General features: G+C 39.1%; 2 protein-coding genes and 1 pseudogene across 2 annotated transcripts; 1 reads left to right on the forward strand and 2 right to left on the reverse strand.

Moving 5' to 3' along the window:
* The first annotated feature begins 476 nt into the window (after window positions 1–476).
* LOC149003209 (pollen Ole e I family allergen protein) lies at window positions 477–1,680 on the forward strand. The gene is made up of 2 exons (XM_089138279.1): window positions 477–865; window positions 1,063–1,680. Exons 1-2 carry the CDS (start codon window positions 702–704, stop codon window positions 1,385–1,387), a joined length of 489 nt encoding a protein of 162 aa, XP_088994405.1. The 5' UTR covers window positions 477–701; the 3' UTR covers window positions 1,388–1,680.
* On the reverse strand, window positions 1,680–3,544 carry LOC149003210 (inorganic phosphate transporter 1-4-like; annotated as a pseudogene).
* A 5,747-nt stretch (window positions 3,545–9,291) lies between these two features.
* LOC149003211 (pre-mRNA-splicing factor SLU7-like) lies at window positions 9,292–19,186 on the reverse strand. Its single transcript, XM_089137002.1, has 11 exons — window positions 18,914–19,186; window positions 17,830–17,916; window positions 14,948–15,111; window positions 14,732–14,844; window positions 13,531–13,959; window positions 13,244–13,379; window positions 12,834–13,133; window positions 10,435–10,651; window positions 10,200–10,303; window positions 9,749–9,817; window positions 9,292–9,652 (listed from the first exon to the last, which is right to left on the reverse strand). Exons 2-11 carry the CDS (start codon window positions 17,843–17,845, stop codon window positions 9,575–9,577), a joined length of 1,626 nt encoding a protein of 541 aa, XP_088993128.1. The 5' UTR covers window positions 17,846–17,916; window positions 18,914–19,186; the 3' UTR covers window positions 9,292–9,574.
* Between the last annotated feature and the right edge of the window lie 921 nt (window positions 19,187–20,107).

Raw genomic sequence — 20,107 nt, forward strand, 5'->3', positions numbered from 1 at the left:
CATACTCTGTAGTTGAAATTTGTTTCCTTTTAATGTTTTAAGAAGGAAAGCAATTTTGGCAAAAAATAAATGTTTCGTCTATTTCTTGAAATAAAAATTTAAGGGATATGGACTTTAAGGAGTTCTTCAGTAATGTTTTTGGTTCATTCCACTGTTTTGAAGTAAGAAACAACTTTTTGTGTTTATATGTATTTTACTATTTATGGATGTTGAATCCATGTATGAATATACAAGAAGAAGAAAAAAAATTCTGTAATCCCCAAAACAAAAAAGAAAAAAAATTGAAACAAGGAAGAGATGGAATCTGTTCTGGTTTCTTGCATCTCATGTAATCCAAGTTTCTTCGGCACTCCTTTTAAGTTTAAATCCGACCTCGTGAGAGGGTAAAGGATTTCTTCAACGGGAGACCCAATGAATGGGATTTGTTCAAATCTCCCAATAGTGGTGACTGACGATTCTCGCACCTTAAATAGTAAAAAAAATTGCATCCATGGTTGGAACTTCGAATTTAGAATTTAAAAATCCGTGGTGGTTGTCTTTCTGGAACAACACATGGGTAACATTGTAAACTTAAGTGGGTAGTAGTACACTACAGTAGCTCGATTTTCAAAAATCAGAAGCCGGACAAGCCTTTTTAAATGGTTCTGTGAAAGCTCTGGGATTTCAAACGGAAGAAAATCAAAGCGTGGAGAAGAGCAGGTATGGGTAGGTGTGATTTGCAGAGTTGCTTGGTTTTTCTTTTCTTTGTTGCTTGCTTTGCAGCTGAAGCAGTAGCAGCTGCCACCGTAATAGGAGGAGAAAAAGGAAATCCTGCACTGGTTCCTGGGTTCATCTATACCAGACACAGAGGACGCTGTTCTCCCCTGTAAGATTTTTCTCAACCCACCTGTAATGGATCTTTTTCAGAAAAAACCTATCATTTTTGTACTTCATGTGTGTGTTTTATCTGGATTCTTCAAATGGGTAAGTTTCCTTACTCAGAGATTATATGAATCTCTGATTTTTGCTCTGAGATTTGAAGCAAAGTGCTTAATAATCTCAGAATGGTTGGGGAAATGGCAGGTTTTGGAGTAGCAGAAGAGAGGAATGGCCGAAGATGATACCACAGAGATCTTCAGTGTCGAAGGTGTTTGGATCGAGAGCATTGGAGCGATTCAGATATGACCTTACTCTTTTAGAAGCTACACAGAGGAATGATGATGAAGGTGACGTTTTCTCGCGGTTGCTGAAGCAATCAACAGCTGCGCTTCTGAACTCGTATGCAAGAAAAGGTTACTCTTACTCTGCTTGGGAAGTGAAGACTCTGCTGATCCAAGCCCTTGTCTCAGAAGAAGCTGCAGCTCTTCAAGCTCAACGTTTCTCCCTTGCCAATCAAGCTTGCGGTTAGCTGAACAATTTCTTCTTTTTTATTCTTGATGTCACTCTTAATCTTGACCTTGAAGCTTTGGATTTTGACTCCATTACTCTTATTATGGTCTTCAAACTCCTAATGTAAATTATATGAAAGGGGAAAATGTTGAACCTTAAGTATCTTAAATTTGGTGAAATTGTCTCAATGCATTATCACCTGGAATCAATGTATGAGCTTGCAACGAATTTGTCTCCTGATACTTGCTGGCTGGTACTCTAGGAGGACATCCAATCAATTAAGAAACAAGTTGATCTATTCAACCAATGAATTCAATATTCAACTGGCAAAAACATCGCTAAACAATGTACATTGGAGAGTAAAAGATATGGGTGTGATCATAAGGGTTGTAATGACCGGCACCTCCTAGCGAAGAGGTCACGGGTTCAACTCTCCCTGTAATATATATAATAGTCCCACACCCCCTAACATAGGGTTACCCCAAAAAATTTTGATTACAAATGTTCAAAATCTCATAATAGCCCCCGGAAATTGTACTCTCAAGAACAGCAACTAGCCCTATTGATTGAGCTGGAATGGTTCTGCTTTAGCTGACTTGCTACATTGTTTCTTCAGCATTCTTGTTTTCTTGCTCAAATTCACCTGATATCTCTTCCAGGGATTTGCCATTGGACTCGGGCACTAACAGTGTACACATCATTCCAAGGAAATTGATCACACCCAACACCATGAGTGCATTCTTGACTCCAGTAGGTTGGTAACCCTTACTAGTTTTAGTCTTGTCTGTGCTTTGAGTTAAATGGAGGAACCCAAATGCCCCAACAATGGACCCTGCTTTACCAGCTGCTGCTGAGATGCCATGGCATGTCGACCTAAGTCTGGCTGGGAAGATCTCTGCTGGCAATATAAATGTGGTAGCATTAGGTCCAAAGTTTGCAAAGAAGAAGGTCAGAGAGTACATTATTACAAAACCAACTCTATTTTGCTTGAGTGTCCAGTGATGATAAGGGATGGCAATTGCAAACATGAACACTGTCATGTAGAAGAAACCCATCAATTGAATCCTAAACCTCCCAATGATATCAATGTAAGCAACTGTGAACCAGTATCCAGGGACAGTACGGCAGAGAGAAATCAGTGTCTGCGCCCTTGCAATTCTATAGACTTCCTCAATGGCATTCATTGACTTTGGATCAGGAATCCACCCAATAGCACTAAAGATATCCATCTCGAACAAATTCTGACTGTAGAAAGCAATGTCAAGTAAGAACCAGGTGCTGGTGGTTCCAAGCAAGTGAAGCCCATGGCGAAGGAGAAACTGTTTAGAGAACAGACCAAATGAGTTGGCTTTATCATCTGATAATTCCTGAATCTTCTCATGTTCTGCTTCAATGTCAACCTGCAAAACCTTTTGACATGTCAGCCGCTGCTTGTTCTGCATTCTTCGCGACAAGAGCAGTGTAACGGGCAGTCTCTGGCATCTTCATACGCCAATAGTAAGTGAGTGCAGCAGGTATGGCACCGAACATCAAAATGAGACGCCAAACATAGTCATACTGAGGCATAGTTGAGGCAATTGGATCTACCTCATAAGCAGGGGCATCATACTTGACCCAAAAAGCTGAAGAAATGATAATGGAGACTATGCCACCACCTAATATCCCAAAATCTTGCATAGTAAACACAGCAGCAATGAACGAACCACGTCTCTTCTTATTGGAGTACTCAGACATGAAGGTTGCTGAAAGGGGGTAATCTCCTCCAATGCCAAAACCAAGCCAAAACCGAAAGAAACATAGTGTTGCCATTACTGCTTTTGGGGTATGGCCATAGGAGAGCCCAGAGAAGATGGAGCAAATGACCATGAGAATTAGGGTCACACCATAGACACACTTGCGACCCATCTTGTCTCCGAGCCACCCGAAGAAGATCTGACCTGCAAGTGTGCCACACAATGCAACACCATTGACTGTGGCTAATACATTTGGAGGCTGGCTCTTCTGCTCCTTTAGTGTAATAGATACGACCAAGCAACTTGGTGACCAGTGAGATACAGAACAGATCATAAGCATCTGTAAAGAAACCCATGCCTGCAATTACTACTGCTCTGAAATGATAAAATTGGGTCATTGCTGTATCGAGTGCAGTAAGCACCTCCAATTTCTCTTTTCCCATAGCTTGGTCGCTCTACCTATTCAACTGCAACTACAATAATAGGAAGATTGAAATACAGAAAAAAAGAATCAGCAATAAAAAAATTGAGAACAAAAAAGACCAGGCCAATAAAATTTTGAAAGCCAGGGAAATGACCATTCTCGAATGCCACAAAATGACTCCATTAATATGAGAAGTGACAGTAGTGTAGATAAAAGAAAACTACAGAAACCTTGAAAGAAATTGACTTTAAAGATGTACCCAGAATCTCTATTTTGAAATTACAAAGAATCCAAGTACGAAGACTTACCTTAAAGTTCACTCCAGTGAAAAATGAAAGGGAAGGAGCTTGTGGAATCTCCGGCGGCACATCATTCTACCCTTTCTTCCTCTTCCCTTTTCCTCAGGGTAGTTGCCAGATAACACTTGCCATTTTTAGCTTAGTAGTTGTGCATTCAACCTCCCTTCTATCCATCTTTATCATTTTAACAAATTTATTAAGTGTTGACGGTTCACACATGGAAAGAGGGCTAGGGGGAAATTTTTGAAAAGTGAGCGGGTTTGGGGAGGGGGGAGAGTGTGGATCATCTCTCCTCCCTAACGGCTTTACAACCACAAATTATGTGAGGTCTACTAGTAAAAAAAAAATCATCACCCTAACCCTATGAGGTCCCTTGGTGTGATCAATAGCTGTTGGGGAGAAACTCTGTATTCCCGAGAGATGATTCGGACTCGGCTGGGGGATGGCCAGTGACTACTCCTACTTAATACTTCAAAATATCTCTTAAACTTGCATAATGATACACTTTCTTAGCAAGTTCTGTTAAGTTATGGTTAGCACATTTCATAATTCCTCAATTGTTCTTAATCTCGTGACTTTACAGTATTTTCCTCAATAAGTTTGTTCTTCTTCATCATTTCCTGTAACTAATGGTTTTAATGGAAAAAGGAGGCGACTATCAATTTAGCATGGTTTTAGGATATTTATGTTTTTCAACAATTATCTTGGAGTGTTTTTGAAATTTTCTCTAAAATAAAAGACTTTATAGACTTTTTCTACATTAAACTGAATTGAATCGTTCACATCCAATAAAAACCAATTATTGTAACCTAATGCTGGTTCAATACCCGTGTCATATAACAAGTATGGATGGGTAGGAATCGCAGGATACCAATTTGTAACGTACATAAGAGACATACAAAAGCACATAAGCATGTTTTCTTTTACATTCAATTATTGTCCATTTTTTTCTCTTTTCTTTAGTGGTGGGGGCTATAATACGTATAGGACTATAGGAGTGGCGAACTCATGTTTTTTTTCACTAAGAGGTGTCGATTATTACCGATTAAGCAACCCTTTGATAGTTGAATTGCCTATTTTTGGAAACCAAACCCAATCTTTCTTCCTTATTTTTTTTGTTACAAAAATCTTATATAATTTCTAACAAAAATAGTATACCAGAAATGTTTTTATCTATTCATGTGATTTCCAAAAAATTTGAAACAAGACTTGCTAATGTTACATGAACAAAAGATTGGGAGGAGGATAGTCAAATACAAAGCTGAAGGTAGGCGATCTAGTACAGCGCCATAAATGCTTTGAACTATTCAGTGAGATTCACAATCATTAGATCGTGCATCTTAATCGAGATTTTTCTTTGTTCAACAACGGTTGAGATCAAAATTTCGACCAAGATTTCAATTTGATGGGTCCATTCTGTCCCTACCCAAAGGAGGGACGGAGGAGGAAAAGGGGAGAAGAGAAAGGGAATGAATCTGCCGCCGGAGATTTCATCGCCTGTTCTTCCCAAACTTACATTCTGCATTTGATTCAAGAGTTAAAAACTCAAGTCAGGTGGAGTGAAGGTTCAGGTAATCCTTCCTACTGGGTAGAGCTCCTGGCGATATTTAAAGCTTTATTTTCTCGTTTCCTTGTTGGGTTTCATCATTTTAAAACGTTTCTGTCGTTATCTCCTGTTGGTTTCTGGTTTTTCTTTTTTCCCATACTAATAGAATCATATGATATTCAATAGTTGCCTTCAGAAGTGGTCTTTTAATGGATTTGGATCTTAAGATTTCAAATTGATTTACCAATTGCCTGATTCTTCCTATGTGTCATCAATCCATATATATTTCCCACTTTTGCAGTTTGGTAAGGTAACCTCAAAGAGATGGGGAAAGAGAAATTGGTAGTGTTTACTGAACTGCATGCAGCAAAGACACAATTTTACCATTTCACAACCATACTAAATTGCAGGAATGGGTTTTGTCACAGATGCCTTTGATAATATTACAATTCACCAAAGCAGAACCATTGCAGCTTAATCTCATTTTCGTGCTAGTTGCTGGTCTATGGGAGTTGTAGCCAACCTCATTTAGTTGGGATAAGGCTTTTTGTTGCTGTTCTTCAGTGTTCAGGTCTTGGATAAACTGAGATTTTGCACATTTGTAATCAAGAATGGTCACACTTTCGTATCTTTTACTCTTCTTGTCGGGTTGACTAAACTTGCTTTCTTTTTGCTCTTTTAGCACAGAATTGTTGTATGTTTGTGAGCTATCTTCGGCCATGCGTCCCTTCAGCTGCTCCAAATCCTGCTACTCATCTGACATTTTGTTTGAGACTATTGAGCAAGGGCTTCCAGATCTTTAGAGCCCAGGAACAGGTTATCGCTTGAGAATCATATTCAAACAATTCTAGTGTTCCTGATGAGTTCTGCCTAAACCATCCTAAAACCTCAATACATCATAGTGACATGCCATGTCGTAGAAGCAGAAGTTTACTTCAGAAATAAGTTAGGAATACAAGGCAGTTATGGGGCCTTTGGTGGTAACCCAGCAAGGATTGGACTTCAACAGTGAAGAATTGATCTACAGAAACTTCGAAGATGGGAATAAAGATGCTGAGATTTCTCCATGAAGAAGCATAGCAAGTTGAAGTAATTTTGAACTTCGAATTAGAATAGATGCTATAAAGGAAAATATATAGACTATATTCAATCATGGAATTTGAACATAGATTGACATTATATAGTCTTTATCCTTCACAGAAATTTATACAATATTGGATTAAGTTTTCTCCCATGCAAAATGATGAGCAGAGAATCCACATGTCTTGAATCGGGAACTGAGTTTTGTCTTTAGCTACAATCCACTACTGATCCCAATCCAAAAACCCTCAAAATCCAGAGAATCAGACGAGAATGATAACATATTCTCCTGTCACTGTGGGTTGGAGAGAAACTATCTTCCAAAAAAATATGCTTTTATTCTCTTGAATTCTAAGCAACCTTAGCTTAGAATCTTTCACTAGAAGTTGGAAAGAAAAGTTAACCTTTATTCTGCTTTTGGGGCTTTCCTTAGGAGACCAGTCGAACACAAAGGATCCAAATTCACCATTAACTAACAGGGTTGCAAGTGGTCCACCTTGATCCAGCCTGAATCTCTGAACCATAAAACCATGCAGCTTGCTCTGTAACTCAACCATCAAACATTTTCAGTTTCTATTGCTAGAGATCTTCGTTCCGGAGCTTCTTCTTCCTTGTATAGTTCCTTCCCCTGTCAAAGAAGCAAAGTCTGAATCAGAGTCGTCAGATGACTTTTTTGAGTCTAAGCAATAAGCTTCCACCCCCTAGGAAGGCCTGGGAGGGCTTCACCTCCAAACTCCGACTGAAGATTCACAAGCTCAAGCGATCCAAAGCCATCATCAAGAAAACCACGAATCGTCTCAACACCACTCTGTTTGCCGTTCTCAATGGCTCATCCTCCTTCCCATCTCGCCTAGCACCTACTCTTCGTCATCGTCCTCGAAAGCAAAACCCAGAACACCACAGCCGCAAACAGAAATTCTCACCCGTGTTTGCAGATGAGCTGTTTATAGCCGAGCCCATATCAGTTCAGGGATCAACAACTGTAACAGTCACAGAGAAGTCTCCTGCAGATTCCACAGAAGCGGCAGCAGAAATGACTATGCAACAGGTCACCAAGGTTGAGGTACCAGAGCTGGAGGGTGTTGATAAAAGAGCAGAGGAATTCATTAAAAAATTTAAGGAGGAAATGAGGCTTCAGAGCCAGAAGTCTTTTGGGGAATACCAGGAGATGCTTGCACGGGGTTCATAGCAATCAATATTAATGTTTTCTTTTGCAACTAAATGCTTATGGGAAGTTCTAGTTCTTATGTTAAGGGGAGAAACCCTGTAAGTTCGCCTGATGTACAGTCTGTTGTAGTGAGTGTTATGTAAGTTCAGCTGATGTACAGTTCGTTGTAGTGTTATGCATGAGATGATTTTGTAGTTTGCTTGCCAGTGAATTCCGGGTTTACGTAATCTACAATTCTTACCCTTGCAATTTCTTGTAATTCCTATCGAAAATTGTATAATACATGACACTTAATTTATCGTAAAGGTCAAAATTAGAACCCAACTAAAAATTGAACCTAATAAATTTTTAAATTTTCTCCCAATTTCTTCATTCCACTTTTTTCAAGATTTAATTTTAGGGATTTATCATGTTCAGTTCCCAATTGGTTCTAATCCTAACCCTTGAATAACTAATTGCCACGTGTTGTAATCCTAGATAGTAATTACAGAGAATTACAAGGAATGAGAATCTTAGAGGATGTGAACCCATGAATTCCAGCCCCTTGTAGAAACCATGTGAATGTGGATCCTATGAATGTCTTTGAATCTAACGCACATTAGCAACGTCCATGCTCCCCACTACCAGATGCCCCCTAGTACCCAGCAACCAACCCCGATGGCACGGAAAGCATTCAACAAGCGGACACATGGACGGACGCCCAGCCCATACAACAATCTCGGCTCGTTGGTGAAATGTCGACGTATTCTGAACCGATTAGAGTGCGCAAATGGAACCTGATCCTCTACGTGTCAGTGTAGAGTAATGCTAATTCATCTATGCTTCCTCGCACCTCAATGCCCCCATGACAACCCACTACCTCTAATTATTTTGTCAAAACTCAAAATGGGGCCGCTCTTTTACGAGTCCGGATCTGCGACCCCGTCGGGAGCACTCGACGGCTTTTCCAGCCCAAAATACAGGGATTCCAAGGGTGGTCGATGGAATTTTTTATTATTTTATTAATATTTTTCAGCTGTGGGGCCCACCGATTTTGTAGTGGTAAAACCGTCGGGAAGCACAGAGAGCACGCGTATTGATGATCCGGATTCCTCTTTTACTGTGGTAAAAAGAGGTGAACTGGTGAGGAGAACAGAGAACTCTATCAATCTACCATGACAGGTAAAGCATTTTGACTCGTGTTGTCGCACAGATGATGGTTGAAAACACGAATAGGTTCTCATAAAAGCTTGAAAGCCATTGAATGCACAGCTAAGCTTACATACGTCATGAGGATTAGGTTTGATCCGCAAACCCAAGCAGTTTACCAACAACACGGGGGTGGATAATAAACCATGAAAAGGGAAAGAAAAACTTTCAAAAGCAATTGGTAGACAAGGAAAAAAGCATCAGAAAAGGGCTAAATACAAAACTGACAGCATTACAGGGATTGCTGGGCATAGCGAACCCAAACTCTAATCATCCCACACAGCATATCAAAATACAGGAATTCATTAAATTCATTATTCCAATTTGCCCATAGTTGCATGCGATTGAAACAGTCGACCTCCAAAATGTAAAGGACAGCTACATCTGGGAAATGCTTAACCTAAACATACAATAGAGCATTCTAGTTTCCTTATTCCATTTTCACTCCTTCTGGGTGGGAAGGATAAGGGAACCAACTTAGTTAAAAGCCCGTATCAACACACAAGCCAATCTACAATCTGAATCAGTACAACAATGGTAATGATGAAATACATGTAGATACGAACTCGAGCTTCCCTGATTTACTGACTATACATATAAGACATGGAGGTTCTAGAGAAATGATACTTAAGCTTCCCTGATTCACTGACTATATATACAAGACATGGATGTCCTCGACGGGCAGCAACCCTTGACAGCAAAAGTCACTACCAAATTCATCTTGACGCTGTCAATGCTCCCAGAAGCTTTGGAAGAAACTGTCCCATACTAGTGAAGAAATTCTTTCATTGGATCATCATGATGGACCTTCTTCATCCTGTAAGCTTCCATATCCTCAGCAGTCACCTACAGAGATGGAACATAAAATTCAGAAAATGAATACAGATTATTCTGTGCACTATTAGCACCCTAACTTCGGAAGAGTAAAGGAATAGTACATACCTCATCATTCCATCGAACATTGTATTTGCGCTTTCTTTCATCTCTCTCTTCCTTCTTTCTTTCATCCTCCTGTACAAGCCAACATGCGTTAGCAATTTCAGGGTCTCATAATGTTGACAAGACTAACTTGAGCTAAAAAAAATTAAACTTAACTCCTCTAATCTTATTTGAAGTTTAGGCGGTTGAGCTTAAAAAAAGGGCTAGCAATTACAGTCTCATTCCGATTCCAGCAGTGGAGCCGGATTCTTAAGGTTTTCAAGTTTGCTCCTTCAATTCTATTTGAACTTTTTAAGTTCCAAATAACTTTGACTAACCTTACTATCTAACTTAAAATTCCAGATGATATTAATTCTTAAATTTCAATACAGAAAATAAGCTTTTTCAACTATGGTCAAGCAACAAGAAACACATTAAAACAAGAATAAGAAGTAAACAAAGAATCCACTGTTACCTTCTTTAGCGCTTCCCCAAGGAGTTTTTGGTCAAGAACCAAATCATCTGGGACATCAGTACCCCAAGTAGCAAGCCTTTTCTCCTCCGTTGGTGCAGGTGCCTCTGTGTAAATTTAGCAGTTAAATTATTGTAAACTTAAAAATTCACCCAAAAAGAACGACCTGAAGCCAAACATGGTAAAGCAGCCAAACAATCCTCAGCTGTGAGAAGAAAAATCAAGCTCACATACTAACCTTCAGTAGCCTCTTTGCGAGCAATGTTAGCCTTCATGAGATCAGTTGCAGCTTCAGCAGCTTCAATTCCAGCTGTTCCTGTGCAATAACTGTTACGTATTGTCTGCTTGCAGCATTTGTAACCCCACTGGTGATCCTTCCACCAGGAACCCCATACACTAGTATGATTATTGATGTATACATCTTCCTCATATTTGCTTCTAGGAAGAGCCATCTCCTGCAAATAGCACCATATCTCACATTTAGCTCCAAAGAATTGACAAGGATACAAGGCAACTGCAGACATAGCATATTATTGCAATATCATGGCTAAGAATATACAATAACAATGAAGATTAATCAATGAAATTTGGCTATTTAGAGGAAAGGTTGGAATACAAATGTTAGGCTTTGGCCCCATGGGTGGTTATAAATAGCCTAAAAATATGAGTAGGAGCAATGGGTACAGAATTTACTTTATTAATTAGCTATATTTCTTCATTTTATTTGATATTGAATTTTAACTAGTCAGGAATAGTTGTCAAATGAGTCCAGCCCCTTTTAAGTCTCTTCCTTCTATTATTTTTGCGTCCTAATTACATAGAATTATTTAATCAGATAAAGATCTGTTCAGGCCTATCATTTTTTCAGCATAGTTTTAAGTCATCTATATAGGTTTGTGGCTACAACTTTGTCCAAGGATTTGATAAGTGTAAGTTCCCTTTTGCTTTTAGTCCTGTGGTGATTCAGAAAGTTCCCTAGTGTAGTGATTAGTAGGTTTCCAGGAGGTATATCTAGAAACCTTTGTGGTGATTCCAAGGTTAGGTTAATTGTAACGATCGCTGACCCACAGAACAGGTGGTGTTCTGATCATAGCCTTCCTATCTGGCCTCTGTTTCAGTTTCAAAAACCCAAAAATCCCTTTTTGTCCAGTTGGATTTTAGTTTCCTACTTCAACATGGATTTCCCACAAGCCTATGGTTTTTAAATTGACCTCTACATTATGGTATCAGTTATCTGTTCTGTTAATCTTGGCATCAACTACACAACACCATCGGAATGCCCATGTATCCAAGGTCCTTGGTCGTCCGCCATTTACACCTGGGTGGATGGTCTACCAACCTTATGGTGTTGCCTTATTTTTTTAAAGTTCTCCAAAGCCACTGTTACCTAAGCATTGATATCTGTAATATGCTTGTGACAGTTTCAAAAAATGCAACTTTCCAACCAGAGATATACTGATGGAACGAGGATCTGTTAAATCTCCTAATCTATGAATTTGTTTTGGCTGTTCTGCTACTACTTCCCAATGCCATTGATGAATCAAAATACTGTGTACCAATAATACCATGACATCTGGTGCAAATAGAATGAGCCAAACTCTATGGACAACATGAAATCCATCTTGATAACCAAAAGAGGAACCACGTCCAGGGAAGAGCATACTGGGAGATTGCCAGCTAACCTCAGCCGAATAGTATTAGCATTCAGATATAAAATACGGCCAGCCCATGACGATTAATGGACTTGGGAAGGTGCTTCCAATCTGATCTCTATGCTCTACTCAAAGATCCAACTCAGCAGACACCTCAGTAATTTAGACTCACTCAACAGCCACTCAAGCCAAACACCTTGCTTGACCAGAGAATAACTTAATTAAGAAGGGTCTATTAATCCTACAGGCAACTAGAACAGTCAAGCAGACTAAAACAAGAGAAAATTACTGAACAAGGATCATGAATCCTGCAATATTTTTTCCTCCCAACAGATCTCAGAAGGCAGAAACAAGAGAACATACGAACAAGGGTCATGAACCATGCAATGTTTTTCCTCCTGATAGATACCTATCTCAGAAGATACCACCTACTCAACTGGAGACACCACAATGTCTATCACCCAACTGACAGCAAAACAGATCTGCCAACTGTACCCTACAAGTAGCCATGTCAAGCACAGCTAGAACAAGAGGATCCAAACTATATCTTATCGCAACAGCAGGTTATTCCAACTGTTAAAGCTCTATTGATCATTGGCCTTGAACAAGTTCAGTCATTGAATCTGCTGCGGCTGTTGTCCTTCCCCAACAGGATTATTCCAAAACTAAGAATAAAAAAGCCTCTCATATTCCATTAACAGCTTGCAAGAATCCTCAGTCCATAAAAGACATTCAACTAGAATTGAACATAACCAACCAAAGCAGAAATGCGCAAGGCTAGAGAACAAAAGCACCACAGGTAGATATAAAGCCATTAATACATGTACAATGAAATTTGGTCAATATAATGAATTCTACACATATACAGGTATCTCATCATGCCTTCATTATATTCACATATATGCTACTCACTCAAATGGGCACGGAAAGAGACAGTACACAACTTTGAGTAGAACAGATGTTACTTGTCAAATTCAAATCTTACCTGGCCCTTTATGATTCTACCAGCACGGTCGTACTCAACCTCTCTCTCACTCTGCCCAAGTAGAAGCTCTCTTGGTAGCTCTTCTTCAGAAGCTGCATTACCGTATTTCTCCATAATGGTGTCTTTTGTTTTGGACTTCAATTTTTCCTTAATAACTTTATAGTTCTTAAAGAGCAGTTCAGCTTGAGAAGGCGCTGCCTGCATATGGATATCCTGTCCCTTTTCAAAGGCCTCCCAAGCATGAATATTAAGCTGTTTGAAATCCAACGCCTGCCCGCTCACTCTATATTGGTTATCTCCCTGAAAAAATGAGTCTCCAAATATCAGTATAAACCATAGAACTAGGACATAAGATTGTTATATGTAACATGATGTAGAACATTCAAACATATGGTTTCTGAGTAGCTTACTTCATAAAACTTCTCATTCGGGTCGACATCAGGAAGAGGATCCTCACGCATAGAACGGGTTTTGGGATCATAGTAAGCAGAATTTACATCAAGATTCAAAAGATACTTCGCTGTATCTTCACGAATACGCAAGTTCCTGGAAACAAGTGCTTCAATTAAAACCATGTAAAAAATCAAACAGAATGAAAGAAACACTCCCAACAATTTGACAAAACCAGAGAGCAGACAAATGAAAATTAATCATAAACATGCTATCTTTGTAAAGGGAGAAGGTATTTCCCACTCACCTAACAGTTCCAGTGCTACCACCACCAGTTGTGCGCACACGCTTCTCAACCTTAGCAAAATCCATCTGCTTGCTCTCATCAACTTTGGCTTCATCAACCTTTAATGCATCTTCATCATCTTCATCTTCACCTTCACTAACTTCACCAACTTCACCCTCACCGTTCTGGTTATTATTTTTCTCTTCAATTTTCTTCAGCTGTTGTTCTTTTAGATACTTTCTCCGAGCCTCATCTCTTTGCTCATACATCTCAATAACACGGGCATAGGAGGATGGGTCGTAACCATTCCATCGGTCACGCTTGCCATCATAATCCAGCTCAAAGGTCTCAATCTTCTCGTCTGGAGCTATGTGTTTGCTTGTCCATTTCGCACCCATTTTTCGCGGCCTCTCCATGCATGACTTTGCATCATGTGTCATTGCCCCACAGCTGCAACCGGGAAAAAAAAAAGAGCTCAATCAGTATACAGTAACTGAATAACATAATGGAAAAAGAAAAGAAAAGATATACTTATATTGTAGTTTACAACAGGTAGCCACATATATCAACAAAAGAAAAGAGACATGCTGTGATTTGTGGTGGTGGTGGGAGGGGGGGGGGTTGGCGCATTGGCCGGTAGACCACATTGTAGCCTGAGGTCAAGGCATCAAAACAGCTTCTCAGCAAAAATTACTGAGATAAGGCTGCATAGGGCAAATCTCCCCCCCCCCCCCCCACACAAAAAAAAAAAGCCCTCTGTTCATGCAGATTCTTCAGCACCAGGATTGCCCTTCGCAGTTGGCTGTGATTTCTAATTTCAACAATATATTACTTCCTTTCCAACTTAAAGAAAGTATCCCTAAAACAGAGACATACAGCCATAAACATAGCCTGATAGAATCTGAATACATATCACCTTTCAGTGTGAAACTATCACATATAATTGATCAAAGGAAAAGGCTCAGATATCATGACACACTAAAAAATCTTTATAATACCTCCTGATGCCTTCACCAATAAAAGAAGCTCACCACAATAATAGATAAGCCACGTGTAATCTAAACATAATTGCCAATTACTCTACTTCTATGCAATGGCACTATGGTTATACACTTTTACCCTAATGCTGATATACAAGGCCCACAATCTTCTCAAACAATTTATATAGAACTGTAATCCCAAACATTTTGCTGAAAAAAGGGGGAGAGGAAGCTATACTCACTTTTCACAAGCACCTTTCCTATACTTCTCTGCCTGAAATATTTTGGCACCTCGATCATACCAAGCTTTGGTATAATTTGGATCTGATTTCCATTTCCTTTGATGTTTTAAACTCTAACCAAGGGAAAAATAAATAGAGAAGATAATTAATTAGTGCAGGAGCACTTTATCATCCAATAAACAACATGGCCAGAACGAGAATAGATGATAGGCATACCGGTCTCTCTGCATTAAGATACCAAGGAGCAGACGACATATACTGAGGAATATGTGGGTTGATTTCCTTTCCATCTTCATCAACCTCTGCTGGTGCAAGCCCGGCCTTACGTGCCTCTTCCAATTCCAATTGCTTCCTATGATCTTCCCTAGATTTAAAGGCAACTGCAATATGCAACCCCAAAAAGAAATTAGATAAAGTCACCCAAATGCTAGGAATTAGGAAATTTAGATTTTGTTTCTACTAAATAGCCAAAGAAAAATTAGAATGCACGGTATAAATTTGCATCTCCTCTCACTGCAATTGAATATCTAAGGCATATAACTTAGTGCAAACTATCAGCTTTGAGACTAAAGCAAACCAATAAAAAGAAAAATAGCAAACCAATTTAATAAAATAGAATAAAATAAATAAAAAGGTCGGTAAATGAATGCTACTAAGCTATTACACTCGAACTGACTTGAATAGTGTGAAAGCAATTACTAGAGTCCAGCCAGTTTGATGTATTTGAATCACCCAAATATTTTATATAGAAACAAGTGTTGTGTTGGATTATAATGTGTTAAGCATTTATACCCCTAGAATGGACCACTTTAATGGGCCTATAATATGGGTAGAGGCTAGGCGTACGGGATTAGCTAGCTAACCATCTTTATTTCTTTATTTATATGTTTGGTTATGCTTAATTATGATTGCACAAGTCTAGTCTTATTTTAGGTCAGTTTTCTTTTATTATTTCAGTTATGTAGTATGTTACCTTATCAGTTAAGGATTGGGTTAGGCATTTCCTTTTTAGTATAAAGTCTATTTGAGTCTTCTATATAAGTTTCCAGCATCGGAAACAAATTTTGATATATGAAAGCTTTGGCTTCGCCGATCTTTTAATCCATCCCATGAGTTCAATCAAGCAACCTACTGCTTGAACCTTCCTAAGAGCTTGCGGTGGGAAGCCCACATACCCCTCTGATGCAGATCCACCACTTTTTGAACTTCTCTTCTCAAAAAAATAAGCTAGGGTTGGGTTATCAATGTTATGGGCCTTTGGTCTTCCTTCATGGAATAGAAGGTATGTATGATGAGAATGAAAACAGCTAATTACTTAGTTTAATTTTATGTTTTAGGGATAGAATCAGCTTAAAGTTGGTTCAAGTTAAGTTGAGCTATTGGAACAATTTATGTTAGGGCACAGTAGTCGTTTTGTATTTATTAGATATTTATATTTTATGTTAATTAGCTTCCAACAGGACAAGAGTCCCTTCTTCATACATGGGAGAGTTTCTATTCTGTTTTTAGTTTTGAGTTGGATAAATTTTAGCCAACTTAGTAATTTCCATTACTTTCAGGAATTGGTCTTGAAAAGTCAACTGTTTAAGGCCCTTATTTATACCCCACAATTCGAACAGTTAAGTACACTTGAATTGACGGAATTAGATTAAGCAAGCAGATGCTGGTTCCCACTCCTGCATGAGACTGGTCTAGTGTTTAAAGATTAGACTAAAGCCTGGTAAGTAATATCCCAGTTGCATGATCCTAGGTGTGCATGATAACAGCTGCTGGTGGGAATTTGGTCAGTAATATCCAAACCCCTGCAGTGACTCTGAAATCTATGTTCTATTATTCATCCCTCTTCTCTCTTTCCCCTACCATTTCTGGTTTTCCTCGAACCCTAATCGATTCCCCAAACCCCACAACCTTGATCCTTCATTAGAAAACCTCTAAACTCTCATCTCAGAAACCCCTACCCATTGACCCTAGTACCAGGAAGGCCCTCATCACCCTCCACTGAAATTCTAAAACACCAACAGTTCTTGAATTTGAATTTTCCCAAACCTGAAACTTCAAACCCCAGATCCAGCAAAAATAACCATTATTTTACTTCATATATCCAACCCTGCATTCCTCCCCCCAGAGTGTGCTGTCCTCAATCTCTCTTGCTGCCCTGTTTAACCATCAAAATCCTAACACCTCTCAAGCACTGGTTTCCATTTAAAAGCCCAAAACCTGTGACTCCTAATTACTAACAATCTTGCCAACAGAAATCCTTCAATTTTGGAGGACATCCCCCCCCCCCCAGGGGGCAGCAGTGCTAAATATTCAATCCAAAAACAAGCTTTCAAATCCCACTGAACAATTCCAAATATTAGGACCTCACATTCAGCCCTCAGTTAAGGTCCTACTCTTACCTTGGATAAAACAATTCCCACAGTACCCCCCCCCCCAAAAAAAAAATAGGGGGGGGGGGGGGGGGGACTCAAAACTGGTTTCCGCCCTAACTGAAGCCTAGAACCCTAAAGCCCAATTCCCCTTTGTAAACCTACAACCTTGAAATAGAACTGACTCTGATTGAAGATCCTGTACATGGACCCCCATTCTATTGAGGCTAAATCACCTTCTCTTTCCTTTATTATTACTCTTCAGCCTCGGATCATCTTCTAAATCGCTCAAGCTAGATATCTTCAAGTTTTCTGCGACTAAAATTCTAATCCTCGAATTTCATACACGAGTTTCTTTAATACAAATTTCAACTTAGAGAACCTGCCATTGAATCAACCTCAGGTTCTAAAAAGTGGTTCTCTGTCAACCAAATCTCAACCTTAACTAGACCAGCTGACCTGGAGGTACTAATTAATTCCAACTCCACGCTTCACCCCAGATTCTGAATTTCTGTAATACTGATCACCAAATCAATTTGTGAGTCTTTTAAGGTTATTAGTGCTGAGATCTAATTCCAAACATCAGCTTCCATTGCATATTATAATTCTGGTTTTTTTTAAGTATTCTAATTTGGTTCTATTCCAATCTGGATTTTTATTCTCTGCAAAAAGGGCCTATTCAATGACAGTAGTATGTTAAACATAAACACTGAAAACTGGAATTCTTACCTGATGCAGTCGCCATTCTGGTCCTGTAGTAAAATAGATACGGTAGGAGATGAGTACTGGCTGTTCTTGTTAAACGTTCTCAGGAGCCTGTTTTGTGAGACAAAGAGCGTCAGTTCCATGGTTCAGTAAGTTCACGAACATCAATAAAGGGTATGAACACATAGCAATTAAGCCAACTAGACAAAACAATTATTTCCAAAAATCAAGGACAACAAAGTCTATATATCAATGATCTGGTACATGTTCAATACAGTTTCTCTGGGATATTCACTATGCAACAAACATCTACCACCTAGTAAACAAAATAATAGCATATTCTATTTCCGGCTGTAATAGCTTTTCATAACACTATCATTGAATAATGATTTGTCCTATCTTACTTAGAAATCAAGTTTATCAACAATTTGTGGCAACGCAGCTTATCCACACAGAAGCCAGATAGACAAGTGGAGAGGGGGGGGGGGGGAAGCCATTACAAATTTTCAGTTAACCATTTATAGCAACCCCATTCTGTCCCTGGGTTGGTATGAACACAACCAAGTAGCATGCAATAATCAATTATCTCAGCATCCATACACCAGTCCTATATATGTTTTGGAATCAGATGTGAATACAGAATCAAAACAAATACAACATAACAAGCAACCTTATCTAGATGGCACAAGTCTAGGGGAACATGCCACTCCAAGAGACCAGTACTTAGGAGATTGCCCAGGTATAGATGTAAACCCATGTCCTTAAACCTTGGAAAACCTAGAATACAATTTAACTTGACAGATTTTCAGTGCATATAGAACCAAACCATGATTGTAGCTAAATCAGTTGCATCGAACCAGTAAAGTTCAATAAACAACTTGTAACGATTCGACCCACTCAGTAAAATAAGTTAGCAACGTAAGAACAAACACAATTAGCGGCATTTTGTAGCCATTTTCGAAAACCTAAATCGTGTTTAATACCCGGAGTTAGCTACAATTGCGAAAATTTCCTTTTATCTCAAACTAATAAATATCACGCAGAAAACAAAGTTCAAACAAAAGAATAGTGGAAAGAGGAAATGGAGGACGGTCGATGTGCAAATAACCTTTGGGAATGACGACAAAACTCGACAGATCTCCGACTGCCACTGCACTTGATCGAGATGTAATGGAAAAGAAGGGAATAGGGTTCCAAAAGCGGAGATAATGTCCGATTTCGGAAGTCAATAGACCCTTCGAGAAGGAAGAAGGTACTAGATAGAGAACTCGCCAACCGCCTCTGCGTTCAATTGGGACGTTCTAAACGGTGATGAACAAGGAACAAGGCCTAGGGTTCCGAAACCAGAGAACCGAGAAGTTTTGGGGATTCTGCTGTTTTGCGCGTCTTTGCTAATTTGATTTCATTTATCTATAGCGAAATTTATACTAATTTGTTTTCAAACCCGACTCGGATTAGGAGAATGTTCTTGTAACGGATTCGGCTCATCAGCCCCACCCCTGACGTGCCGCCATCTGTTGCGGCGATCAGAAATCACGTCAAAGTCGTACTTTTTAGATCCAACGGTCTTTATCTGTTAGGCAAATAGACCGGAGTTCATCAATCAACCAAAAGCAAATCGAACCGGTTGAGACCGTTTAAGCTGAAGAAAACCGAAACCTCATGAACCCAGAGGGGTGGCTCAGTTGGCAAAAGACCAACGCTTCTACATAGGAGGTCAGAGTTCGAATCCTCTCAGGACCAGGGGCGAAGCTCAGCCTATATTAATTATATAAAAAGCGCCTTGAGGATGTAATCGTGGTGCGATTAAGTTGGCCCGGATGAACCTCGTTCCGAAAGAAGAAAAAAACCTGAAACCTCATGGCAAAATTACCTAGTTGTGAAAGCCAACAAAGACCATTCCAGCAGGTGTTAAATCAAATAATTAATCTATAGATGTAAATAATTTTCTTTCTTTCTTTTTTTATACAAAATACATTAAAGGTCCAAGAAACTGAAACAAAACAAAATCAAACTAAAGCACAACTATTGAGAAATCCTCTTTGTCCGTCATTTCTTGCGGGATCATCAAAAAAGATCATACCCTCTCTTCCAATTAGTCCCTTCTTAAACAACCATCCAGCAACCATGTTATTTTGACGTCTTACATGACCAAATCTAACATTGGCTTCAAGAAACATATTGGCTATGAATTTTAGCAATTAATCTTACCATCGATGAATTTAATTATATTTAAAGGATTTTTACTTGCAAAATAATATTTATTATTTTGTAAGTTTGCGAAAACAAATCCCTAAATTTA

The sequence above is a fragment of the Hakea prostrata genome, chromosome 10 (assembly GCF_041222555.1).
Source record: "Hakea prostrata isolate BN-2017 chromosome 10, UWA_Hpros_2, whole genome shotgun sequence".
Classification (NCBI taxonomy): domain Eukaryota; kingdom Viridiplantae; phylum Streptophyta; class Magnoliopsida; order Proteales; family Proteaceae; genus Hakea; species Hakea prostrata.

Excerpts from the sequence above, each read along its gene's own strand:
- LOC149003209 (XM_089138279.1), top strand. The coding sequence starts at position 702 with ATGGGTAGGTGTGATTTGCAGAGTTGCTTGGTTTTTCTTTTCTTTGTT. Across the intron at positions 866-1,062 it reads AGAGGACGCTGTTCTCCCCT|GTTTTGGAGTAGCAGAAGAG; the intron begins GTAAGATTTTTC and ends GGGAAATGGCAG.
- LOC149003211 (XM_089137002.1), bottom strand. Across the intron at positions 13,380-13,530 it reads GGTAGCACTGGAACTGTTAG|GAACTTGCGTATTCGTGAAG; the intron begins GTGAGTGGGAAA and ends ACTTGTTTCCAG. Across the intron at positions 13,134-13,243 it reads CGAATGAGAAGTTTTATGAA|GGAGATAACCAATATAGAGT; the intron begins GTAAGCTACTCA and ends TCATTTTTTCAG.